This window comes from Protopterus annectens, chromosome 3.part0 (genome assembly GCF_019279795.1).
Source record: "Protopterus annectens isolate FY-2018-M chromosome 3.part0, PAN1.0, whole genome shotgun sequence".
In the NCBI taxonomy this organism is placed as follows: Eukaryota; Metazoa; Chordata; order Ceratodontiformes; family Protopteridae; genus Protopterus; species Protopterus annectens.
The window spans coordinates 547,605,154-547,629,188 of record NC_056731.1 but is presented as its reverse complement, the minus strand read 5'-3'; the positions used below and the strand labels follow the sequence as shown (position 1 = coordinate 547,629,188).

Below are 24,035 nucleotides of genomic sequence, written 5' to 3'. Positions count from 1 at the left end.
TGCACTGGCTGAGTTCTTGGTTATGTGGAATCAGCATGCCCTCAACCCCAGCATCTCAATGTGGAAACATGCAGCAGGTAAATGGAACTCATCCCTTTTTCCTGAAGGTGAATGTGGTGTGTGCGTGTGTGTGTAAATCTCTGATTTTTTTGTGCACACGTAATAATGCTGACACACACATTACTTTTCTGTGTAGCAATAAAAAATGCAATTAACAAGTAATTACATTTCAAAAGTAAGACATAAAACATATCGCAGAACACTCGGACACTTACATCTTCTAGGAGACTGGTGACCCCCCACCCCCACACACACACCCCAGACTGTATTAATGGATTTTGACATGGACTTGGTGGTAGTCTCTGCCCTCAAACACACCCATTCTAAAATCATCCCTGCTCAAATGTGTCTACGGACTGTTACTGTAGATGGTGTGCGTGGAGGGGGGTAATTCTGGGGATTGCGTGGTCATTACTTCTTTAATTATCATCACAGTCAAATCTTACCAGACATGCATAAGAGGTCATTGCATTTCGTATATAGGTTGAGGACAGAGTGGTGGCTGTTTCTCACAGACTTCAGAGATGTACAAGAAGGTCGACACAGCATGTGTAGGGACAGTGTATTGTGTAAGAAATACATTACTGTAATCATTATTTTTTCACTTTACTTATAATCATACATCAGGCACATATATAGGGTGGTAATGAGGCAGGCAGCATTCCCAGATAGGATTTGTGTATTGTCACAATAATTGCCTTGTCAGTTTACAGTCAGCTAATATTTGGTCAACTTTGAACATTATACATAGGTAAAACTTACATATTCATTGAAAGAAAGAAAAAATAAGAATGACATTCTTTTATTACTCATGATTTTTGTTCAGACCTCCACAGGAATAAAGTGTTGAGAAAAGCCCTAAAAGGCATCCCAGAGCACCTATAACCCTATGGCTTCTCGGGAACCCATCTTAAGTGAGTTATTTCCTAAGTGGTTATTACTGAGCTGTCTTGGTCTGGAAAGGTGTGTTGAAATGATGCAAGGGAAAACTAAAATTGAAAAGCAACAATGAATTTCTTTTCTTAATCATAATTTATGTTCAAGCCATCAATGGATGAAAAGATTGTGTAGAAAGAGAAAAAAATATATAAAATGCACTTTACAGCATATGGAAAATCATGGCTTCTTGAAAAAGCCAAACAGTAAGGCAAAATGTGAGAAATGGAAGAAAAAAGTGGTGGGAGTCCAAGTTTGGGGGCAGGGGTTAAAACAGAGGGATACACTATAGGTGTGTGAAGTGTCTAAATAGTAAGCACTGCCTAGGGCACAATTTCATCTAAGTCCAGCCCTGTACATTGTTGTAAATATCATCGTTGCAACTAAATGCCAATAACTATGGATGTCCTTTGTGAGATGGACCAACATAGTGTGGTACATAGGCTTGCCATAATGAAACAGCATCGTGTGTATACTACTCAAACTTTGCTGCGTGAACAAAAAGGTTGCTTAGGAGGCATAGCAGTGACCATGTGATACTTAGACTGGGAGTACCCAGGGGACCCCCAACATTCTAACACTGGCCATACGTACTTGTCAGAGTCATTAACCATTAAATTCACATATATGGAATAAACTATTCCACTGTCTTATAAGGCCAAGAAGACAAAGTAAAGGAGAAAAAAAAAGAGACAAAGTTTAAAAACAATTCAGATAAATGTAAAAATGGTAAGCAAACAATAAACACTGGATAAATTAATCAGTGGGGAAATATGTGAAGTTAAGATGAGGTGGCCATCCCTACTGCTTCTGCATAACCCATTGAGGATCATTTTCAAATGAGGAATATACTGGACCACAATGTATAGCTTTAAAACAGCAGCTAACTTCTTCAACACAGATCAAAGAGGATATAATGTTCCAGCAAGTTTTTTTTTTCAAGATTATAGCTAGCCAAGAGGAGGGCTTACTCACTCTTAACTAAAAAAAAAAATCTCAGGCCTGGTAGACATGGCAGCCTACAGTGTTGCATGTTGTTTGTACAATCTTGATCAGCTCCAACAATGTGGAAACCCAATGTTAACATAGGAAAAAACAAAATGTCTGGGGGGGAAGACAGCCAGTGGGAGGACGGGCAGTCAAACCCTCATAATCAAGGTAGTCTCAACTTGCAAGGGAGGGAAAGGCATTGATTTTGCCAAGCCTGAATTTAGTATTGGAAATACATACATATTAATATTGGAAAATTGCTCCAAAAACAATAACACATGCCAAATAAAGTAAAGTAACACCTGCATATATATTTTTTGAGCAGGAAGGAATGGATGCATACACTCCTTCCACAATGAGGAAGGTTTTTGGCCTAGATTAGAGAACTCTGGTCTGTTTATCTCAGGCAACTGTAATGGAACTGTTAATTGTGGACATCATTTATCTTTTAAACTGCATAACGCATAAATAAAGAACTCAGAATTTTTCTATCAGGTAAATGGCGTTGTTCAAGAAGAATGAAAGGTGAGTTTTAAGTGCATGAAAGGTGCAAATATTGTGCGCATTTGAATAAATAAGCAACACCTTTGCATCACATTTTTTGATACACAGATACTGGCATAGGAGAAGGTTACTGCAGTTCAGGTTCAGGTAAAAGTAATTGAAGTGCTTAACACACATTAGTGTAGACTGAAATGGACGTTTGTATGGAATAAAAAGACTAGAATACGTGTACTGAAAGGTAACAGCGCACGTAAAGAAAAAGTACAGTTGTGTACACTTACCATAAATGTAGATGTTCGAGTGTATTCACTGTTGCAGTCATTACATTTGGGTAATCTATTGGCAGGTTGCCCTCAGTCGGCCTGAATTCCAAAGTCTTGGGTCCTGCTTCAGTTGCTGTCTCCTCTTCCATGACGTCAGGTCGTCAGGGGTATAAAACATGCAGCTGACACCATTTTCTTTAGTTTATCTTGCCCCAGACGTCAGGTGCCCCCAAAAAGGTAGCAAATATATATATATATATATATATATATATATATATATACACATGCATCAATAAAAAACTTTACCTTCACCTACAAGCAAATACACCACATAGGTTGTAGAAGATAGAGAAGGAAAGATAAACTCCAGAATGACTGCGGTACGGCGGGCGGGTAACCTGGACTGCAACAGTGAACACACTCGAACATCTACATTTATGGTAAGTGTACACAACTGTACTATGTTCTTCGTGTTTCCCTGTTGCAGTCATTGCATTTGGGTAGAATCCCAAAGCTATAGTTGGGAGGCTGGAGCTAAACAGCATTAGGTGCGGCTATAAGGCCCTGCAAAACTGCAATGGCAAAGCCTGCCCTGGACTTAGTGTAGAAAGGCAAATGATAATGCTTTGTAAAGGTGTGAACAGAACTCCAAGTAGCAGCCTCAAGAATGTCTTTGGTTGGTACTCCTCTGAGAAAGGCTGCTGAAGTAGCTGCAGCTCTGGTGGAATGAGACCTAATGCCCTTGGGCACAGGTTTACCATGGTGTAAGTAGCAGAAACGGATGCAGTGGCTTTATCCACATTGAAATTGTCTGCTTTGAAATAGCCTTTCCTTCTGGACCTGCAGCATATGTCACTAGTAATTACTCAGTTTTCCTTAGAGCTTTAGTCCTCCTGCTCAAGTAGAATCTTAGTTGTCTGTGTATGTCCAAGGAATGCAGAATTCTCTCCCCCTTGTAATGCGGATTTGGATAAAAGGTTGGCAGATGAATTGTTTGGTTAAGAGACACATTGGAAACCACCTTAGGCATAAATGTAGGATTTGTCTTCAGAGACACCCTGTCTGGGTGAAATATGATAAAAGGCTCTACAGCCATGAGGGCCTGTAACTCTGAGACTCTTCTTGCTGAAGTAATTGCTAGTTTTCCATGATAAGAACTTTATATCAGCGGTAGCAGTTGGTTCAAATGGAGGCAGGGTGAGTTTTTCCAATACATAATTGAGGCCCCATGCAGGTAATGGTGATCTTTTAGGAGGCCTTAAATTTTTGGCTCCTCTAAGATACTGCTTTAGTAAAGGATGAAAAATGATTGGTGGCTTTGTATTGTAATGAGCCGAAATGGCAGAGGCATGGATTTTAATTGATGAAAATTGATGAAAAGATAGGCCTTTGTAATATCTGAGGAATATTTGGTTCTGCTGTATCAGTTCCTTGTGCTTGATTCCAAGCACAGAATCTCTTTCATTTATCAGCATAAGATTTTCTAGTACAAGGCCTTCTGGCTTCCAAAATGAGATCCATCACAGCGTTACTGAGAGGAGATGTTTGTATAACTACATTATCAGCCATGCCGCCAGGTTCAGTGTCTGGAGTTGATTGTGCAGGATCTGATTGTTTTGCTGGGGCGGTAGTTGAGGTTTTTGAGGCAAGTTCCAAGCTGGGTATTGAGACAATTTCCTTAGGACTGGGTAACAGAATTGGCGGGTCCAGTCTAGGGTAATTAGTATCATCTTTGGTTTCTCTTGTCTGACCTTTAGGAGGACCTTGGGAAGAAGAGGCAGAGGAGGAAAGGCATAAACTGATAGTTTTTTCCAACTGAAGGAGAGGGCATCCACTTTCCATGCTAGTCTGTGATAAGTCTTTGTGCAGAATCTTTTCAATTGGTAATTTTGAGGAGAGGCAAATAGATCTATGTCTGGGCTCCCCCATTTCTCTGTTATCATGCTGAAGACTTGTGGATTTAGTTTCCACTCATGAGGGTCCATAAGGTTTCTGCTTAAATCATCTGCCAGAGTATTTTGCTTTCCTGGCAGGAATTGAGCTTGAAGATGTATTTGGTAGGTCAAAGCTGTGTCCCACAGTGCCATAGCTAATCTGCAAAGGGGATATGAATGTGTGCCCCCTTGCTTGTTTATATACCACATGACTGTGGTGTTGTCCGTCTTTATCAGTAGTTGTTCCTGACAAAGTAAGTCCTTGAAGGCTGCTAGGGCATTTTGAACAGCTAGCATTTGTTTTGGGGTCCATATGACCTGAATACATCTTCCTGCCATGTGGGCCCTCCAGGCATAATCTGATGCATCTGTTGTTGAGGTTTGGCTGGCAGGGGGTAGAGTGAAGGGCTGTCCCATGTTTTGGTGACATGCCTTTGCCCACCATAGAAACTCCTATTGTAGGCAGGGTATAAGAGGAATCATTGTTTCCAGACTGTGAGAATGTTGACTCCATAAACTTTTTAGGTACCATTAAAGTTTCCTCATATGCAGTCTTGCATATGGAATCAGTAGGATGCAGGATGCCATGAAGCCCAAAGCCTGCAGAATTTGTCTTGCAGATAACTGGGTTTTTCTTGCTATCATTTCGAAGTAAGTAGTCAGTTGCCTTTGCTTGTTTGGCGTGAGGTAAGCCATCTGGGCAGTTGTATTCAAGCTTGCACCCAGGAATGTTATCTTTTGAGAGGGTACCAGTTGTGACTTCTTTTCATTTATTGTATACCCTAGGCATGTAAGAAGCCTTTTTACAAATGCCAGGTGTTGAAGAAGAATGTCCTTGCTCTCTGCTTGAATGAGACTGTCGTCCAAGTAAGGATACATTTGTATACTTCTTCGTCTACAAAATGCAATTTCTGGTGCCAGGCACTTTGTGAAGACCCTGGGTGCAGTAGATAAGTTAAAGGGCAGTGCAGAGAATTGGTAATGCATTAAGCCAGCCTTGAATCTGAGTTATCTTCTGCACGATTGTCTTATTGGGACATGCAGGTATGCCTCTTTTAGGTTTAATGTCACCAGCCAAGCATTCTTGCCCAGCATGGGCAGAAGCTGCTGCAGGGTCGGCATTTTGAATTGAGTACATCCAGGTATGTGTTCAAAATCAATAAATCCAGTATTGGCTGCCAGGCCTCGTCCTTTCTGGGTCCCAAAAACAGTAGAGAAAAAAACTTGTCCTTTTTTCCTGTTCTGGTACTGGCTGAATGGCCCCCATATCCATGAGGAAAGTAACCCATTTCTGTGCCTCTGCTCACTGATTTTTTGGCAGATCTGGCCAACCATTTGCCATTGGCAGAGTGTGGAAATGGAATCTGTATCCTTGTGATACTATGTTTAATACCCACTTGTCCTGGGTTATTAAATGCCAATTTTGAGCAAAAAGTGATAATTTTCCCCCTAAGGGTGCTGCCAAAAGATAAGTGCTTGGTGTAGGCAGAGGGAAGTCATTGGGACTGTTTTCTGTAGGTTTGCACTTTATCTCCTCCAGATTTGGAGGTAGAAGCGCCCCATTGCTTTGACCTGTATGAATCTTGCACCTGGTATCTGGAACCCTTAGGACGTCTGGATTTGCCCCTTTGAGCTCTGTCTGACACAGGAAAGGACCAATTCTTTGTAGGCCAGTGTCTACTGAATCTTGGTGGCTGCACTTGTAAGAAGTCTTTAACAGTTTGCATAGACTTAGCTTTGTCTTCCATTTTCTTTAAAACCTCTTCTGCCTTAATACCAAAGAAAGTATCATGCTGTAAAGGTGCATCTAGCAATTTAGCTTTAACATGATCAGGCAAATGTTGTTCCTTTAGCCAGGCATGCCTCCTAATCACAGATCCAGTAACTGCAGCCCTGCAGGAGGCCTCTAAGGAGTCAAAAAGTACAGTTTTGTACCTACCATAAATGTAGATGTCCGATAGGTATGCATCTGCAGTCATCACATATGGGTTGTCCTGCCTCAGGCAGCCCTTCGGTCGGCCGGATTCCAAAGTCTGGGTTCGGCGTCGGCTGATGTCGCCCATTCCCCGACGTCAGAGCACCTGGGGTATAAAAGCGTCAGCCGACGCCATCTTCCTCGGTTTTTCTTTCCCCAGATGCCAGGTGCCCTCTAAGGAAGGCTAAATTTGGAGAAATGCAATAAAAATCCAAACATGCACAATAATATATATATATATATATATATATATATATATATATATATATATATAAAAACAAATACACCACAATAGATTCCCCCAGCTAGCTATTAGGGGGGTAAGTACCCAAGAATACCACAGAGGGGAAGGAGGGAGGGAAAACCTGACTGCAGCTGCATACCTATCGGACATCTACATTTATGGTAGGTACAAAACTGTACTATGTCCTTCAAGGATGCATCTTCAGTCATCACATATGGGTAGAATACCATAACCAATCTGGGGGTGGAGGAACTAAGAAAAGGATGGTGTAGCTAAGATACCCTGCAGGACAGCCGTAGCAAAGCCTGCTCTGGATCTGGAATATAAAGGTAAATTGTAATGCTTGGCAAATGTATGCACAGAGCTCCATGTGGCAACTTCTAAAATGTCCTTGGTAGCCACCCCTCTTAAGAAGGCTGTGGAGGTGGCTGTGGCTCTCGTGGAATGAGGTCTAATGTTAGTTGGTACAGTCTTTCCATGAAAGGAGTAACAAAAGCGGATGCAATTTCCTATCCATTTTGAAATTGTCTGTTTGGAAATTGCTTTTCCTTGAGTAACAGGAGCATATGCTACCAACAGCTGGTCAGCTTTTCTGAAACCTTTAGTTCTGTCCAAGTAGTAGCGCAACTGTCTGTGAATGTCCAGGGTGTGCAGAAGTTTCTCCCCTTTGTTTTGTGGATTTGGGAAGAAGGTAGGCAAGTGAATGGCTTGGTTTAATGAAACCCTGGATACCACCTTTGGCATAAATGTAGGATTAGTTCTCAGTGAAACTCTGTCCTGATGAAAAATAATAAATGGCTGTACTGCCATCAGGGCCTGCAACTCCGAAACTCTTCTTGCTGAGGTTATGGCCAGAAGGAAGGCAGTCTTCCATGAAAGGTACTGTAGATCTGCAGATGCTGCTGGTTCAAAGGGAGGCAGCGTTAGCTTTTCCAACACGAAGTTAAGGTCCCAAGCAGGTAGAGGTGGTTTCCGAGGAGGTTTGATGTTTTTGATTACTCTTAGAAACTGCTTTAGGAGAGGATGAGAGAAGATAGGTGGATCAGTATTGTATTCTGCTGAAATTGCTGAAGCATGAATTTTAATAGAAGAGTAAGACAGACCATTGTGGAACATTTCTGCCAAATATTCCAGGATATGTGCCATGTTCATCACTGTCGTATCCAGGCCCTTTGTGGTGTTCCAAATGAGAAATCTTTTCCATTTTGCTGAATATGCCTTTCTTGTGGAAGGGCGGCGAGCTTCCATAATAATGTCCTTCACTCTCCGGGATAGCTTATCCTGAGGAGGAGTCAAGGTATTATCCAGGCTGTCAGTTGCAAGGTTCTCAGGTTAGAATGTAGAGTTTTGCATCTGTGCTGTGTCAGAAGAAGTGGCCATAGAGGAATAGGCCATGGTTTCGTACGTGACATGCTCCTTAGCAGTGGGTACCAGTGCTGTCTTGGCCAGTCTGGAGCTATCAGAATTACTTTTGGCTGATCTGTCCTGATCTTCAGTAACACCTTGGTCATTAATGGAATTGGTGGAAATGCATACACTGTTAGATTTCTCCAGCTGAAAGAGAGCGTCCACTTTCCACGCTTGTGGGTGGTATGTCCTTGAGCAGAATTTCCTCAGTTGATGATTGTGGGGGGATGCAAATAGATCTATGTCCGGCCTCCCCCAAGATTGTGTTATCTGTAAGAAAATGTCTGGGTGCAGCATCCATTCGTGCGCATCAATGATATTTCTGCTTAAGCTGTCCGCCAGTGTATTGTCTTTCCCTGGCACAAACTGAGCTTGCAGCTGTATATTGAGTTTCAAGGAAAGATCCCATAGATTCATTGCCAGTCTGCAAAGAGGGTAGGAATGGGTACCTCCTTGCTTGTTTATGTACCACATAACTGTGGTGTTGTCTGTCCTTATTAGTAGGTGGCCTTGATGTAGAAAGAGTTTGAAGGCCTCGATTGCATGTATCACTGCTAGCATTTCTTTTTGATTTATATGCATGCGTAGCTCCTTCTGTGACCACTGTCCTTGAATACCTCTGCCCTCCATGTGTGCTCCCCAACCTAGGTCTGAAGCATCTGTTGTAATAGTTTGGGAGGTTTTTGGCTTTGTGAAGGGCAACCCCCTGTTGGACTGGCTGGCCTGAGCCCACCACAGAAATTCCTTTTGAAGGCATGGAATGAGTGGGATTAAAGCTTCTAAACTGTGACTGTGCTGAGTCCATAAACTCTTTAGGTACCACTGTAGCTTCCTCATATGTAGCCTTGCTTGTGGGATCAAAAGAATACAGGATGCCATGTAACCCAGGGCCTGCAGGATTTTCCTTGCAGTCAGATGGGTTTGTCTTGCCAGATTCTTGAAGTAATCCGTTAGTTGTCTTTGTTTTTCTTCTGTGAGATAAGCCATTTGGGTGGTTGTATCCAGATCCGCACCCAAAAAGGTTATTCTTTGGGATGGAACAAGTCTTGATTTGTGCATGTTGACTGTATATCCCAAGGCCTGCAGAAGATTGATGGCATAATTCAAGTGTTTTACCAAAGTTTGTTGGCTGTCCGCTTGTATAAGGCAGTCGTCCAGATACGGGTATATTTGAATCCCCTGAAGTCTGCAGTGTGCTATTACTGATGCCAGGCATTTCGTGAATACTCTGGGCGCAGTAGATAAGCCAAAGGGCAATGCTGAGAATTGATAATGCTCTGACCCTGCATGAAATCTGAGGTGTCTTCTGCAACTTTGTCTGATAGGGACATGCAGGTATGCCTCCTTGAGGTCTAGAGTCACCAGCCAAGACCCCTTGCCCAGCATGGGAAGGAGTTGCTGTAGAGTCAGCATTTTGAATTTTGGCACAATGAGATAAGTGTTCAGTGCGGACAAGTCGAGAATTGGTCTCCATTGATTTTCTTTTCTTGGAACAAGGAATAGCCTGGAGTAAAATCCTTGGCCTTGTTCTGAAAGAGGAACTTTTTCTATAGCTTTCATTTGTAGTAAGCTTGAGATCTGTTTCAAAGCCTCTGCCCTTTGATTTGGTGGTAGACCGGGCATGCCTTTTCTTTTTGGCAATGTGTGGAAATGGAACCTGTATCCGTTGTCTATTATTTGCAGTGTCCATTTGTCTTTTGTAATGCTGTGCCAATTTTTTGAGAATAAAGAAAGCTTTCTGCCCAAAGGTGCTTCTAATTGAGCCCTGGTTGGCGGAGTCAAAGTAAAGTCATTGAGTTTGTCCTTGTGCAGCAGTTGCAGGTCCTGCACTACCTGTTTGGTTTGGAGGTTGCCATTGACGGCCTCTGTAGGAGCCCCTAGCTTCCCCTCTACCTCTGGCACGCCTGTTCCTTCCTCTCTGAAATCTTTCTGTGTCCGGAAAGGACCAATTCTTGGAAGGCCAATTTCTGCTGAACCTTGGTGGTTGCACTTGAAGAAAATCTTTAACTGTTTGTACAGATTTTGCCTTTTCCTCAAATTTCTTTAGGACCTCTTGAGCAGTGGAACCAAATAACATTTGCTTTTCCAGTGGAGCATCCAAAAGCTTAGCTTTAACATGGTCTGGCAGAGATTGTTCCTTCAGCCAAGCATGCCTACGTATGACTACACCTGTCATTGCTGACCTACATGAAGCTTCCAATGCATCATAACCACACTGCAAGAAATGGTTGCTAACCTGCTGGGAAGTATGCACCAGATCCTGAAGGGATTTGCGATCAAGGGGTTCAGAAGAAGACAGTTTCTTATGCATTTCTTCTAACAAATACTCTTGGTACTGTATCATATGAAATTGACAATTTAATGCCCTCATGGAAAGCGTGGCAGAAGTATACACTTTTTTACCCCATCTCTCTAAAGCCCTGGACTCCTTTGCAGAGGGGAGTGGGTTCTTAGTAGTAACAGCTGCAACCCCTTTAGGGCCCTGGGAAATAGTTTCAGGATCAGCAGAGTGGGCCTTGTAAAGAAAATTATGCGAGTCCGGGACCCTGTAATACCTATCGGGTTTAACAGGAGCTGGAGGCAGAGTGTCAGGGGTCATACTAGAGTCAGAGTACACATCATCAATGACATTTAAAACAGGAGGGATAGCCAAAGGTCTATGCTGAGGTAAGAAAAGTTCTTAGTCTTTTTCTGGAATCAGAATATTCTTGGCCCTGCCATTTGAAATGCTCTCTCATAGAGTGAAGGGTCTCCCCAAAGGAAAGCTCTTCAGGAGGGGAGGCTGAGGGGATAGATTCCTCTGCATCCGAATCCTCGTAGGCCGAAAAAGCCTCCTCCTGGTAGTCGGAGTATCTGAGCCACCGAGGCCTCCTCTGAGGAGAGGGGATCAGGGGGATCTACCCTGGGTCTTTTGTCTAGAGGAGGTTGGGAGCCCCTGTCCAGATGGGGCTGAGAGCCCCTGATTAAAGAGATAAGGTCCTCTGCCAAGGTTAGTATCTGGGAACTAGAAGAGGGTCCCTGTGGAATAACCCTGGGAGTCATGGCTTTAGTGTGCTTATCAGCTTTAGCCCTGGTGAAGGCCTTAATGGACATGGATGCAGGAGGCCTGGCTGCACCACGTGCTGGTGTAGCTTTGTCTAGTGGTATGGTGTCGGAAGCTTCCAAAACACCAGTCTCTGAAGGCAATTCCAAAACCGACTCGGCGGGAGCCTCCAGGGCCGAGGCTGTCGGTTGTACTGTTTCAGGGTTCGGAAGTTCCAAGGACTCGGTATCAGCAGAGACCGAGACACTGCTGAGCCTAGCGCGGTTTCAGCGAAACGCGCCGCGTGTGTCGGTCCTTGTCTTTCCGTTTCTTAGTTAAATGTGAAGTCGGGGTCTCCGACGGCATTTTATAAGAGAAACTAGCCCCAAAAAACTCCTCTGCGAACTCCGACCGACGTCTAAGAGTGCGTCGGTTGAAGGAAGCACAAGCTGAACAGGCCGAGACGTCGTGGTCTGGGCCTAAGCAGGGGAGGCAGTAAGAGTGGAAATCCTTATGAGGTATTTGTTTCCCACAAGTTAAACAATTATTAACTTTATCTGACATCGGCTGAGGCAAGAAAGAGTCCCCAACTGGGTACTTAGCTTTTGAAGTCTTCGTTTAGCTGAATTACAGGAGCTGGCCGACTGGCACTTGCGAACTGCTTCTGCTTCGGGCACCACGCGGCAAGAAAGACCGAGGAAGATGGTGTCGGCTGACGCTTTTATACCCCAGGCGCTCTGACGTCAGGAAATGGGCGACATCAGCCGACGCCGGACCCAGACTTTGGAATCCGGCCGACCGAAGGGCTGCCTGAGGCAGGACAACCCATATGTGATGACTGCAGATGCATCCTTGAAGGACATCCACATTGCAAAGTATGCTTTGCAACCTGTTCAGCTGCATGCAATAATTCCTGCAATTCTTTATTTTCTGCACATTCAGAAATCAACATAATTTTCTGTTTCAGCAATCCCATAACATGTTGTTGATACTTAAGCATATGAAATTGACAGTTTAAGGCTCTGATTGCCAAGGTTGCAGATGTATAAACCATTTTCCCCATCTGTCCAGTGCCCTTGAATCTCTATCAGAGGGGGTAGGATTTTTTGCTGTTGAGGTCTTAACTCCCTTTGGACCCCGTGAAATAGTTTCAGGATCAGCAGCAGGGTTTCTAAATAAAAATGTATGTGAATCAGGGGCCCTGTAATATCTGTCAGGTTTACTGGGAGCCGGAGGTAAGGAGTCAGGGGTCAGGCTTGACTCCAAAAACACATCATCCACAATGTCTAAAACAAGGGGAATGGCTAAAGGCCTGTGTTGAGAGAGAAGAAGGAAATCCCTGAGCCTCTTTTCTGATTCTGAGAAATCTTGACTCTCCCAGTGAAAATGCTCCCTCAAAGTATGCAAGGTTTCCCCAAATGAATAATCCTCAGGAGGAGAAGCAGATGGTATAGACTCCTCTGCATCAGTGTCCTCATAGGGAGGTATAGATAATTCCTGATCAGAAGTGGAATCAGAAGAAACAGAAACCTGAACTGAAGACTCATAATCAGTGTCTTGCCTAGGCCTCTTATCTGGAGGGTGATGGGTACCCCTGATTAAGGTAATAAGGTCTTCAGCCATTTTGATCATCTGTTTTTTAGGCATAGAGGCCTGTGCACATGGCTCATGTGTCATTTTTTTTGTTTTAGAAATTGCTTTTGTCTTTGGTTTTGCACCTGTCATCGGTTTGATATACAAATGTTGAGGTCTGAATACACCCACAGAAGCCGGTGCCTGTTCAGCAGCTCTGGACCCATCCGAGGGAGATACATCCGTCGGTCCAATACCTTGAGTATCTTGTGGCATGCCATACTCCAAATGGGTGTCGGTAGAGGCCTGCGACTCGAAGGTAGCGGGTATCAGGGGCTGCGAAAGCGCCTCACTGAGTACCGGTGAACCGGCAACTGGCTTAGGAGAAGCTTCATCGTCGGTTTTGGATCTTGACTGCCTTTCTCTGTCCTTTTCTTTGCGTTTTTTATGTACTACGGTAGTTGGATTGCTATCCGACGACATTTCTGGGTAGTTAAATCTGTTAGTTCAGTAGTCGGAATACGTCTGAAGTTTTCCATATCAATTTCTGGGCTAACTGTAGTACAGAGTGGGTCATCTACCTAGACACATGTTCATGCTCCTCATATGTGGGACAAACCTCCGGGCCTTTTCGCCTTAGGATTGGGGAGCATCTTAGTGACATTAGAAACAAGCGTCTGCTTTGTTTAAACATGACTGTAAACACAATTCTGCTTCTTTTTTATTTTACTGTTATTGAATGTATTGTAGGTAAATGTAGGGATAAATCAGGTTGGCATGATAGGTAAATGGATCATTAAATTAGGGGCTCTATTCCCACCTGGCCTTAATGACCAATTCTAATGTACCAATGAACTGCCTTTATGTTACTATATACAAATACATTAATATGAACGGATATGTGTTTTTGCTAAACTCACTGAGTAAGGTTATTACAGTCGAAACTGGTTTGAGACAGGTAGTTGGGCTTACTACCCTCTACCTAGCTATGTGTTTTATATTAAACTTTTTGTATTCCACCCTTTCTGCTGGCTATTTTTGTTCTCTTAGTTAAATCTGTTTCCAAAATACTTTGAGACAAAAATATACAGACGCTTAATAGTGCGTTGGTTAAATCTAGCACAAAACCGACAGCCAGGCACGTTGTGATCAGGGCCTAGGCAAGGAATACAGTATAAATGGAAATCCTTATGAGGTATTTGCTTCCCACAAGTAATATAATTATTAACTTTTTCTGACATCGGTATGGAGCAAGAAAAAAGTTTCCCCAATGGGGTAGTTAGCTTTAGTGAAGACTTCGGTTCTGAAACTCAAACTCGAATATTTCAGTAGTTGGCGACCGGCACTTGCGAAATGCTTCTGCTTCAGGCACCGCACGGCAAGAAAGACTAAAGAAAATGGCATCGGCTGCATGTTTTATACCCCTGACGACCTGACGTCATGGAAGAGGAGACAGCAACTGACGCAGGACCCAAGACTGGAATTCAGGCCGACTTGAGGGCAACCTGCCAGCAGATTACCCAAATGTAATGACTGCAACAGTGAAACATGAAGAACATCGTGAATTTCTTGACTTTCATTTGTTAATTACAAATCACAATGGCAAATGTCATATTATCGAGATGAGTTTTTATTATAAAAAAAAATAATTTTCTGTCATTCTGTGAAGCAGATACAATCATCATCTCCACTGCATATACATGCTTTATCAGAAATAAATATTTTTTTGTGCAGTTTGACCAGACACATTTTACTTCTGTTTACTTAACACAACATAATTAGGTTAGTGAAGGAAGAAACGGACCTTAAGATTTGTAAGTATTCTGGGTAAAAGAAAAGAAAATTAAGCAGCAAAAGAAGAAACAACCTTAAAGTGAGGAAAAATATCTTGTAACTACACTGACTGCTCCAAAGTTCTCTAAAACATGTATTTGATTTCTTGTGCTCAATTCTCATACTTTTCTCTTCAGAGAGAAAAACTGAAGCAAGGGAGAATACTCCTTTCTAATCTTTTCCTCTTAGGCCACCTGGATAAGTTAAAGGTATAGAGGTATTTTCTAAAGGGCTCACTGCTGAGCTAATGGAAAGGAGCACAAAACTGAAACAGCCCTCACAGGTGGCAAATACGATATGAGCACAGAACACTAACTGCACCTGTAGCACATTTACAAGACTTATTTTCAAAGTCATGGGCATTTAGGACATGCTTATGAAGTACAGTGACAAAACATAATGAAATATGCCAACTAGAATATAAGACTATTTAGAAAGTAAGCTTAATTTATAAATTATAAATGCTGGGGAAAGAAGTGAAGGAAGCAACAGGATACTAACTACATATGAATAAGATAACACACCCCAAATATAAGTGGGACGTCAGAAGTCCGTTAGATACAAGTCTGTTGCATCAACCACTGAAAATATGACTTTGATAACACTGTCTTCAAAAAGCCTTCTCCGATCTGTGCAGATCAGTAACAGGCGTGTTACTGCAGGAGAATTAAAAGAACAGCTTTTGCCAATATTTCCCATAAAATAAATGCAAAGTACTGGGTAGAACTACACAATTAACAGCAATCATGAAGACCTTGAGAGTGATGAACACCAACTACAAAGTAGGTCAAATTTACATGAATTTCAGGTAGCCATGGACTCCATTTATTTCATGAACATTTTTGTCCATTCCAGTCGATTCACTATATTTATGCTATACATTGACTTGACACTGTGTTAATGTTGCTATGAAACACACTGGAAGTAAAATGTCCTTTGTTGGCCTTAGACATATCAATGTGGCAATTAGAATACATTTCTTGTATGTCTGCAATTAGCAAGGCCCAGCTTATCTCCACAAAATGCTTTCAACAGAAAGGAATAAACTAGAAGCTCTTGAATATTTCCGAAGGGCAATGCAAAAAGGTCACATTAACTAATCCTCAAGACTTGCCACATACTTCACTGTCTTCCTTAGATGCCACTTGTCCCTACAACCAAGCCTACAGAATCTCTTTAGTTATGTTGTCCTCCTTTGCCTCATCAAGAGAATATATTAGTTGTCTCTCCCCACCTCTCCTTCTCTTCCTCTTCATCCATACCTTATTCTCCCCTTCCAGTTTTGACCCCTTGTCTACACTACATGTTTCCTGTATGTATAACATTTTGCTTATCTATTACTTCTAACTCGGACTCAAATCTAGTAAATTAACTTTTCAAGATTTATTTTGGTACTGTTTTTTGTCACTTTATATTCTGTGCTTCCCCTTTTTTTACTGCATCTCTCAGATCAGTGTAACTGTAACCACCAAAGCTGTGCCTATAACTAGTCTAGTGGATCAGAGCACTTCCCTGGCAATCAAATGTAAATAAATAAGAAGTAAATACAGCTCTCACCTTGTTTGGCATTTTGCCCTTGAGATCCATGGCAAGTTTAAGCATGTGATTATTGGTCTTCCCAGCAAGCAAGATTTTTCCTGTATAAAGCTCTGCCAAAGTGCAGCCTACAGACCACATGTCTATGCCATAGTCGTATGGTTTTCCAATGACTGAAACAGATAAATAGATTCAATACACAGATACTACATAACATTTTAACAATATTCAAGTACCAAATACCTCAGATACAGAAATGAAATACACAAAACCATAGCATCACTCAAGTGCAAGTTACAGCCTAGTGACGTCTCCAGGCATTTCTGCAGTTACCTCCTACTGCGCCTCTAGGCGTCAAATATTGCCTGTTCATATTTGTGTTAATAATTCTAAAACCATGCTACATACAAGGTGTCAGAATATTTTATTTTGAAGCATACATGATGGCAAACACAACTGTATTGATATACGACCTCTGTCAATTAGTATTTGTTAGAATTGTAAGGTTATAACTTCAATTTTAAAGGCTAAAGCCACACCCACTTGGAGTTAAAGGTACGCACTCAAAAGAGCTCTACTGGAGAAAATGAGCATGCATGAACACTCATCAGATTTAAATTACGTAAAAATTTCACATATGGCCAGAAACAAAGGACTGTTATACTGTACAGTCTAGATAACATATTGCTAAACAAAAAATCATGTAAATTGCATGATCTTTCTTTTAATATTTCATAGTTGCAAAATTTCGTTTAATTCAAAACCTATTATCATTTTATATTAATCTGCCTTCACGTAAAATACTGAATATATAACTAAACCTTGTTTGTACTACTGAGACATCAGCACACAAACTGTAGATCATAAAACTACTACACCTATCAAACTACTGCACCACTTGTCATTGAACACCATTCTACCTACCCTACTTACTTATTCTATCAGAAAATAATTAAGATCTAGTAACTACAATCTTGGAAATATCTCTGATGCATTATTTTGTTTCTTCACAGTCTTTGTATTCTGCATTGTCTTCACCTTTCAGGTTTGCATTGTGGCTGAAGAGAGTGCTTGGTCTTGTCCACTTACTCAGTTAAACTTTAAATAAATTAAAATACTTTAAGAGTGAACATTAACCTTGCACAGTTAAGTGCAATTCTGAAGGCAGTGAAATCTGTTCTGCTACTGTACTTGTCCATAAAAAGAAGTTATGTGCTCACCATAACGTTCCATCTGAGTAGGTACTTCATTTGTCTGCAACCTGTGGGTATCGGATCCGACTTCGGATCCGAGCCAGCAGCTTACCAATCTCCAAGATCCAAGCTCCTCCCCTACCCATAATCCCCTGCTACCAACCACATTACCTCCGATCGTTTTTTGTTGCCTCACTAACCTGGAAACATGAAAAAAAAACAACTGCAAAGGTGATAAGAAAATCCCGAAAGGTTCGGGGGATGGCAGGGGGGGGGGGGTTGGTTGCAGACTAATGAAGTACCTACTCAGATGGAACGTTATGGTGAGTACATAACTTCTTTATCCGAAGTAGTTACTTCATTTGCTCTGCAACCTGTGGGACAGACTCCCCAGCTACCTTATAAGAACCTGGGTGGTCCTTACGGAAGGATATTCCGAAGCACCGTGGAGCCAAAAGAAGCCATACTTCTCGAATCACATCTAATTTATAATGAGAAATGAATGTATGAGAAGAGGACCAAGTAGCTGCTGAACATATGTCGTCCACTGGAGCCCTAGACCAGAAGGCTGTTGAGGTGGCTACAGATCTTGTAGAATGAGCACGGATACTAACCAGGGCTGGTTTGCCAGATGATATATACCCCCGAATAATACACTGACGGATCCAATTTGATACAGTGACTTTGGAAATGGCTTTACCCATGGCTGATTTTGCATACGAGACAAACAACTGGTCCGACTTGCGAAACTCTCTAGTCCTATGCAAGTAGAAATGCAGCTGTCTGTGTACATCCAACTTGTGTAATGTGTATTCTCCCTTGTTCTGAAATGTTGGAAAAAACACTGGTAGATTTATTGATTGATTTATATTTGCTTCTGAAGCAACCTTAGGCAAGAAAGACGGGTTAGTCCTGAGGGACACTCTATCTTTGTGAAAGATAAGGTAAGGAGGTTTCATACACAAGGCTTGCAATTCTGAAACCCTTTTGGCCGAAGTAATAGCCACTAAGAAGGCTGTTTTCCATGACAAGAACTTCAACGGAATTGAGGCCGCAGGTTCGAAAGGTGGACTCGTCAAGGCTTGCAAGACTAGAGTGAGATCCCATGGGGGAACCACAGACTTTATTGGTGGATTTAAAAGGAAGATGCCTCGTAAGAAGGTTTTGCACAACTTTGTAGATGCTAAGGAACCTATGCCATCACCCACATGAAAATGGGAGATGGTCGCCAATTGCACCTTAACCGTAGATGCGCTTGCTCCCTACCGAAAGATCGAGAGGAAGTCCAGAATGGTTGGAATAGGGACAGTAAATGGGTCCAAGCCCTTATCTTTGGCCCAAATGGAGAAACGTTTCCATTTACTGTTATAAAGTTTTCTGGTAGACGGCTTATGAGCCGCAACCAGAATGGCCTTAACAGGAGATGAAATACCGGGAGTCCTAGCCATTAATGGAACTGGATCAGCCAAGCCGCAAGCTTGAGGTTGACCAGGTTCGGTGTTGGGCAATCCGCGGGATGAGAGATCAGTTCTGGACTGGGATCCAGAATCCACGGAGGAGCCACACTGTGAGACCGCAGAAAGGGGAACCAGATCTGCCGAGGCCAGAATGGGGCTATGAGGATAACTCTGCTCCCCAACCGACAGGCTTTCTGAATGAATTTCATCATGAGTGGAAGGGGGGGATAAGCATAAAGGAGCCCGGGAGGCCAAGCATGGACTAGAGCGTCTCTGGGAGCTTCCCCTCTGGGGGGAATTATTAGGTTCATAGGTTTATACTAGGCTATCTGCCCTAAGGCATTTATAAGTCTAGCCCAAAGTTATGTGGCTTACGCCACCCCTTATGTTAGAAATAATGTGCCCATTAGTTTGTTGTGCCACTGTTCAGCAGTGACACAGAGATGATTCCTGGGGTAAACCTACGATCTCCCATCCACCGGTCAAGATTTCTCTTGAACAGAGCCAGCGAGGTGCTCTGCCTCACATGGACCGGGATTTTATTCCACAGCATGGGGAGTCTCTGGGTGATAAATCTATCCCTCCAGCATGTCCTATTTATATCCGTGCTAAGGTTTAAGTCACTTGCTCTAGGTTAAGGTGCAATTGGCGAACATCTCCCATTTTCATGTGGGTGATGGCATAGGTTCCTTAGCATCTACAAAGTTGTGCAAAACCTTCTTACGAGGCATCTTCCTTTTAAACAGGGGGTAGGATCTGGTTCCTCCCTGCCTGTATTGCGAAGTACTCGCTGCATTTTGTGTTTAAAGGAGAAGCAAAAAGATCGCAGCGAGGCTGACCCCATTTGTGGAAAATCTGCTTTGCAATAGACGGATTCAGAGACCACTCGTACGGAGTGAGAAGCACCCGACTTAGCTTGTCCGCTAATATGTTGGATCGTCCTGGGATGTGCGTTGCTACCAGAAAACGGTTGGTGGAGATCACCCATTCCCAAACTCTCATGGCCTCTCGACACAGGGGGTAGGATCTGGTTCCTCCCTGTTTGTTTATATACCAGACTACAGACATGTTGTCTGTCTGGATCGCAATAGTCCCCAGGGGAAGAAGGTCGTGGAGAGCTTGCAACGCCAAAAGCACCGCCCTCATCTCTAGGACACTGATATGCAATGCGGTCTCTAGGGAAGTCCACGTGCCTTGAACGGATCTGCCTGAACAATGCCCCCCCACCTGAGGCGAGAAGCATCCGTGGTCAACGTGGCTTCGACCGGGGGGATCACAAAAGGTCTCCCTTCTCTGAGTTCCCGCGCATGCAATCACCAAAGAAGGGAGTCCCTGCAAACTCTGCTCAGCGGTATCGACGTGTTCAACGGGTGGAGCAAGAGGGACCATTGGACTTGTAGTGTCCATTGTAATATTCGCATTCGCAGATGAGCATGGAGGGAAAAACCGATCGCTGCTGCCATAGACCCTAGTGCCCTAAGGACCAACTCCGCCGGAGGAGAAGGACTCCGGAGAAGGGCTAATACCTGGTAAGACAAGCTGTTCAGTCTGACTGCTGTTAGAGTAGCTCGAGAGATTCGAGTATCCAACCTGGCCCCTATGAATTCCACGGCTTGGGTGGGGCACAGGCAGGACTTCTGCAGGTATACTGAAATGCCTAGGTTGTGGGCTAGAGTCAGTGCGTAATCTCTCGCTACAGAGAGCTGATGCCTGTTGGTCGCGGTAAGGAGCCAGTCGTCTAGGTACGGGAAGACCTGAATGCCCTGAAGTCTCAGGTGGGCCGCAACCACCGCCATGACTTTGGTGAACATTCTGGGGGCTGAGGTGAGGCCGAATGGAAGAACCCTGAAATGATAATAACTGGCTCCGAGCCAGAAGCGGAGAAACCTCCTGGATCGTCTGTCTATCAAGATGTGGTAGTACGCATCCTTGAGGTCTATGGAGCACATCCAGTCGTTCTCCCACAGAAGGGGGAGGATAGATTGAAGAGTAACCATCCGGAACTTTTCCTTGGGTATAAACAGGTTCAGAGCGGAAAGGTCTAAGATGGGTCTGAGGTCTCCCGTTTTCTTTGGCACTAAAAAGAACCTTGAGTAATAACCCAATCCGGACAGATCTGAGGGAACGGGCTGGATGGCTCTTTTTCTTAGCAACTTCAATATCTCTGACGCCGCTGCCTCCCTCTGATTGGGTGGGACATCGGGGAGGCGTCTGGTTTTGGGGGGAAGATTTAGGAAGGGAATGGAATAACCTCTGGAAATGATATGGAGCACCCATCGATCCATTGTAAGGGACTCCCAGTTTGACAGGTGCTCCGTCAACCGCCCCCTGACTGCCTCCAGAGAGGGACAGTCGGGCAAGCCCTCAGGGCTGTAGCGCGGGTCTGTCCGAGAAAGGTTCTCTAGACCCGAAATTATACAGCCCCCCTCTGCCTCTGGGCCGGCGTCCACCTTGTCCTCCTCTGCCTCTAGAGGACGAGTGGTCCGCAGCTGGATGGGATTGCTGAGACTTGCGGAACCACAGCTTATTTTGTCCCCTCTGATTCCTTGAGAAGGATCTTTGGGGACTAGAGAAGCGGACTCCGATGGCAGACAGCGTCTTCCCGCCCTTTTCGCTTTGGACCAGCGTATCGCGAATGGTCTTGCCGAAAAGAGCAGAACCGTCAAAGGGGGCGTTCGTGAAGGATGCCTTGAAGGGATCCACGAAGTCACAAAGACGGAGCCAGGCGTGACGTCGTAAGATGACCACTGCTCCGCTGGCTCTAGCGGCTCCCTCCGAAGCATGAGAGAGGAGCCGCATAGACGTATTGGAGATGGATTTCAGAGTGGCCATTTGTGTCGTAAACACATTCCTGTCCCCGACCGACATGGACTCCAGGGAGGCTGCAGCATATTCCTTGATCAAGTCTCGCTGTAGCCTGATGGTATGTGCCATATAGTTCAGTGCCCTTATAGAAAAGGTCACTGAAGCAAACATCCACTTCCCAATCCGGTCCAACGCTCGAGGAGCTTTATCTGGCGGGTGAACCAGAGAACTCTCCTGAGCGAGTTCTTTCTTGGTGGCCACCGCCACCAACATGGCATCACCAGGGGATCCTTTGGCCCATGATTGCCTATCTGTGGGGGGACTCAGTATTTTATCGGGACGCCTAGGAATTGGCTCCATGGTGTCGGACTCCTTCCACGCCCTGGTAGTAATTAAGTCCACCACGGGGTCGGCTGGAGGGGACACCCAGGAAGTAGATGGGCCTGCCTCAAACGCCTCCAGGAACACAGATTCATCAAGGAAAGTTTTTTGGGCAGACCACCCCCCTCTAATACGCAACATTTCCATGGTGTCTCCAAAGGAGACATCTTCAGGGGGTGACCTTGGGGAACCCTCCCTATCATCTAAGTCCGTGTCGGTGGTAACGGACTCAGGGGGAGTCCAGGTGCCTCCTTTTACACCGACGTTTCCGAGGAACCTCCTCGGTGGGGCTATCCGAAGAGGGCTCGTCCACGGGTTGTTGTTCCTCCACAGGAACTAGCTGGAGGGCTTGGGTAGGCTGTCTCGATGGTCGGATGATGGAAGACCGACCCTCATACAGTGGGGGCATGGGTGGATCCGAAGCCCGAACCGGGGATCTGGAAGATCTCGACAGTACCCTCTCCACTACCTCAAAAGCCGAAGGAGAATCACCCTCACCAGCCTCTGATAGCAATCTCCTCGGCTCCGAGAAAGGGATCGGGGTCGGAGCCGAAGCAGTCGGCGCCGAGAGAGAGGTGCGCTCCGAAGCCAACAGCTCCGAAGATACAACTCCCTCGGATCCGACGCTCAGCCCTCGGCCCCGAGAGCTCGGATCCGACAAGCTCGAGGGCATAGTCGGCATCGAAGAGACCAGCGCTATCAGCGCCGACAAATCCCTGGGTCCAAATGGGCCCAGATCCGATGACTCTGAGATCCAAAAACGAGTCGGAGAAGGAGTGATCGGGGCAAACATGGGGGCCGCACTCCCCCCCAGAGGGAGGGGCAAGAGCACCCCCATCTGCATTTGGGTCTGTAAGAACCGACACATCATCCGATCCATATCCGCTTCGGAGATGCTTTTGGATGACCTAGAAGAGGTAGTCGAGGCTCGAGGGGGACCGATCTTCCTCCTCCGGCGAGAAGCTAGGAGGCGAACGGAGCCGAGAGGAGAAGGATCCGGAGACCCCCGAAGGAGACTTAGCTAGTTTTGCTGGCGGAGCCGAGGTGTGAGACTCGGTCCGCCTTTTATGGGATCTATGTCCCTCCTTATCCTTGTGCCTCTTCTCCTTTGTTGAGGAGGCACTAGTTTCCCCAGAGCTCAAACCCGAAGAGGGAGGTTGAGTCCCGGGTTGAGCTGAGGGAACAGAGGGCGCCAAGGCCGCTGAGGCAGCCGGAGCCCTAACGGGAGAGGAAGAAGAAGCTGACTCCTGGGGGAGCTTTCCCACCAGGATCAGCTTGTTTTTCCTATCCCGAAGTGCCCGGGGGTTAAAGGCTGCACAGATCTGGCAGGCCTCTGAAAGATGGGCTGCCCCCAGGCACAAAACGCACTGAGTGTGGCCAACAGCTGGGGAAAGCTTGTGGCCACACTCAGTACATTTGGAAAAAATGGCCTTAGGCCCTTCCACCATGTTAAACACTCACACACACACACCCAAACGCTAAGGGGGGAGGGGGAGTGACAAAGGAAAAACTAACTGTACCAGAAAAATTAAACTAGCACTAGAAAAAAGGGTAGAAAAAAGGGTTTACTACCACACACACACACACACACGATTTTTGAAACTTTAAGTGAAGTTATGAAAGAAACGATCTCACCCAGTCAGGAGCTCTTCAAAGGGAAAGTTTCTTCAGCCGCGGCAAAAAACGATCTGAGGTAATGTGGTTGGTAGCAGGGGATTATGGGTAGGGGGAGGAGCTAGGAGCTCGGTTCTTGGAGCTTGGTAAGCTGCCGGCTCGGATCCGAAGTCGGATCCGATACCCACAGGTTGCAGAGAAAATGAAGTAACTACTTCAGATCTTAAGACTCTAGGGTTGGTTTGGAACTGTATCGCTGACCTCTGCTGCCCAGTTACATTACATTTCACTGACAAGAGCATGAGGCAG

The 24,035-nt window shown here is 44.6% G+C and overlaps 1 protein-coding gene across 1 annotated transcript in view; it reads right to left on the bottom strand.

Moving 5' to 3' along the window:
- PRPF4B (pre-mRNA processing factor 4B) overlaps positions 1-24,035 on the bottom strand; it is a 1,467,347-nt gene that overhangs the window by 149,519 nt on the left and 1,293,793 nt on the right. Inside the window, exon 12 of the mRNA XM_044065612.1 lies at positions 16,298-16,449. Coding sequence (XP_043921547.1) covers positions 16,298-16,449 — 152 coding nt within the window. The remainder of the gene's footprint in view (positions 1-16,297; positions 16,450-24,035) is intronic.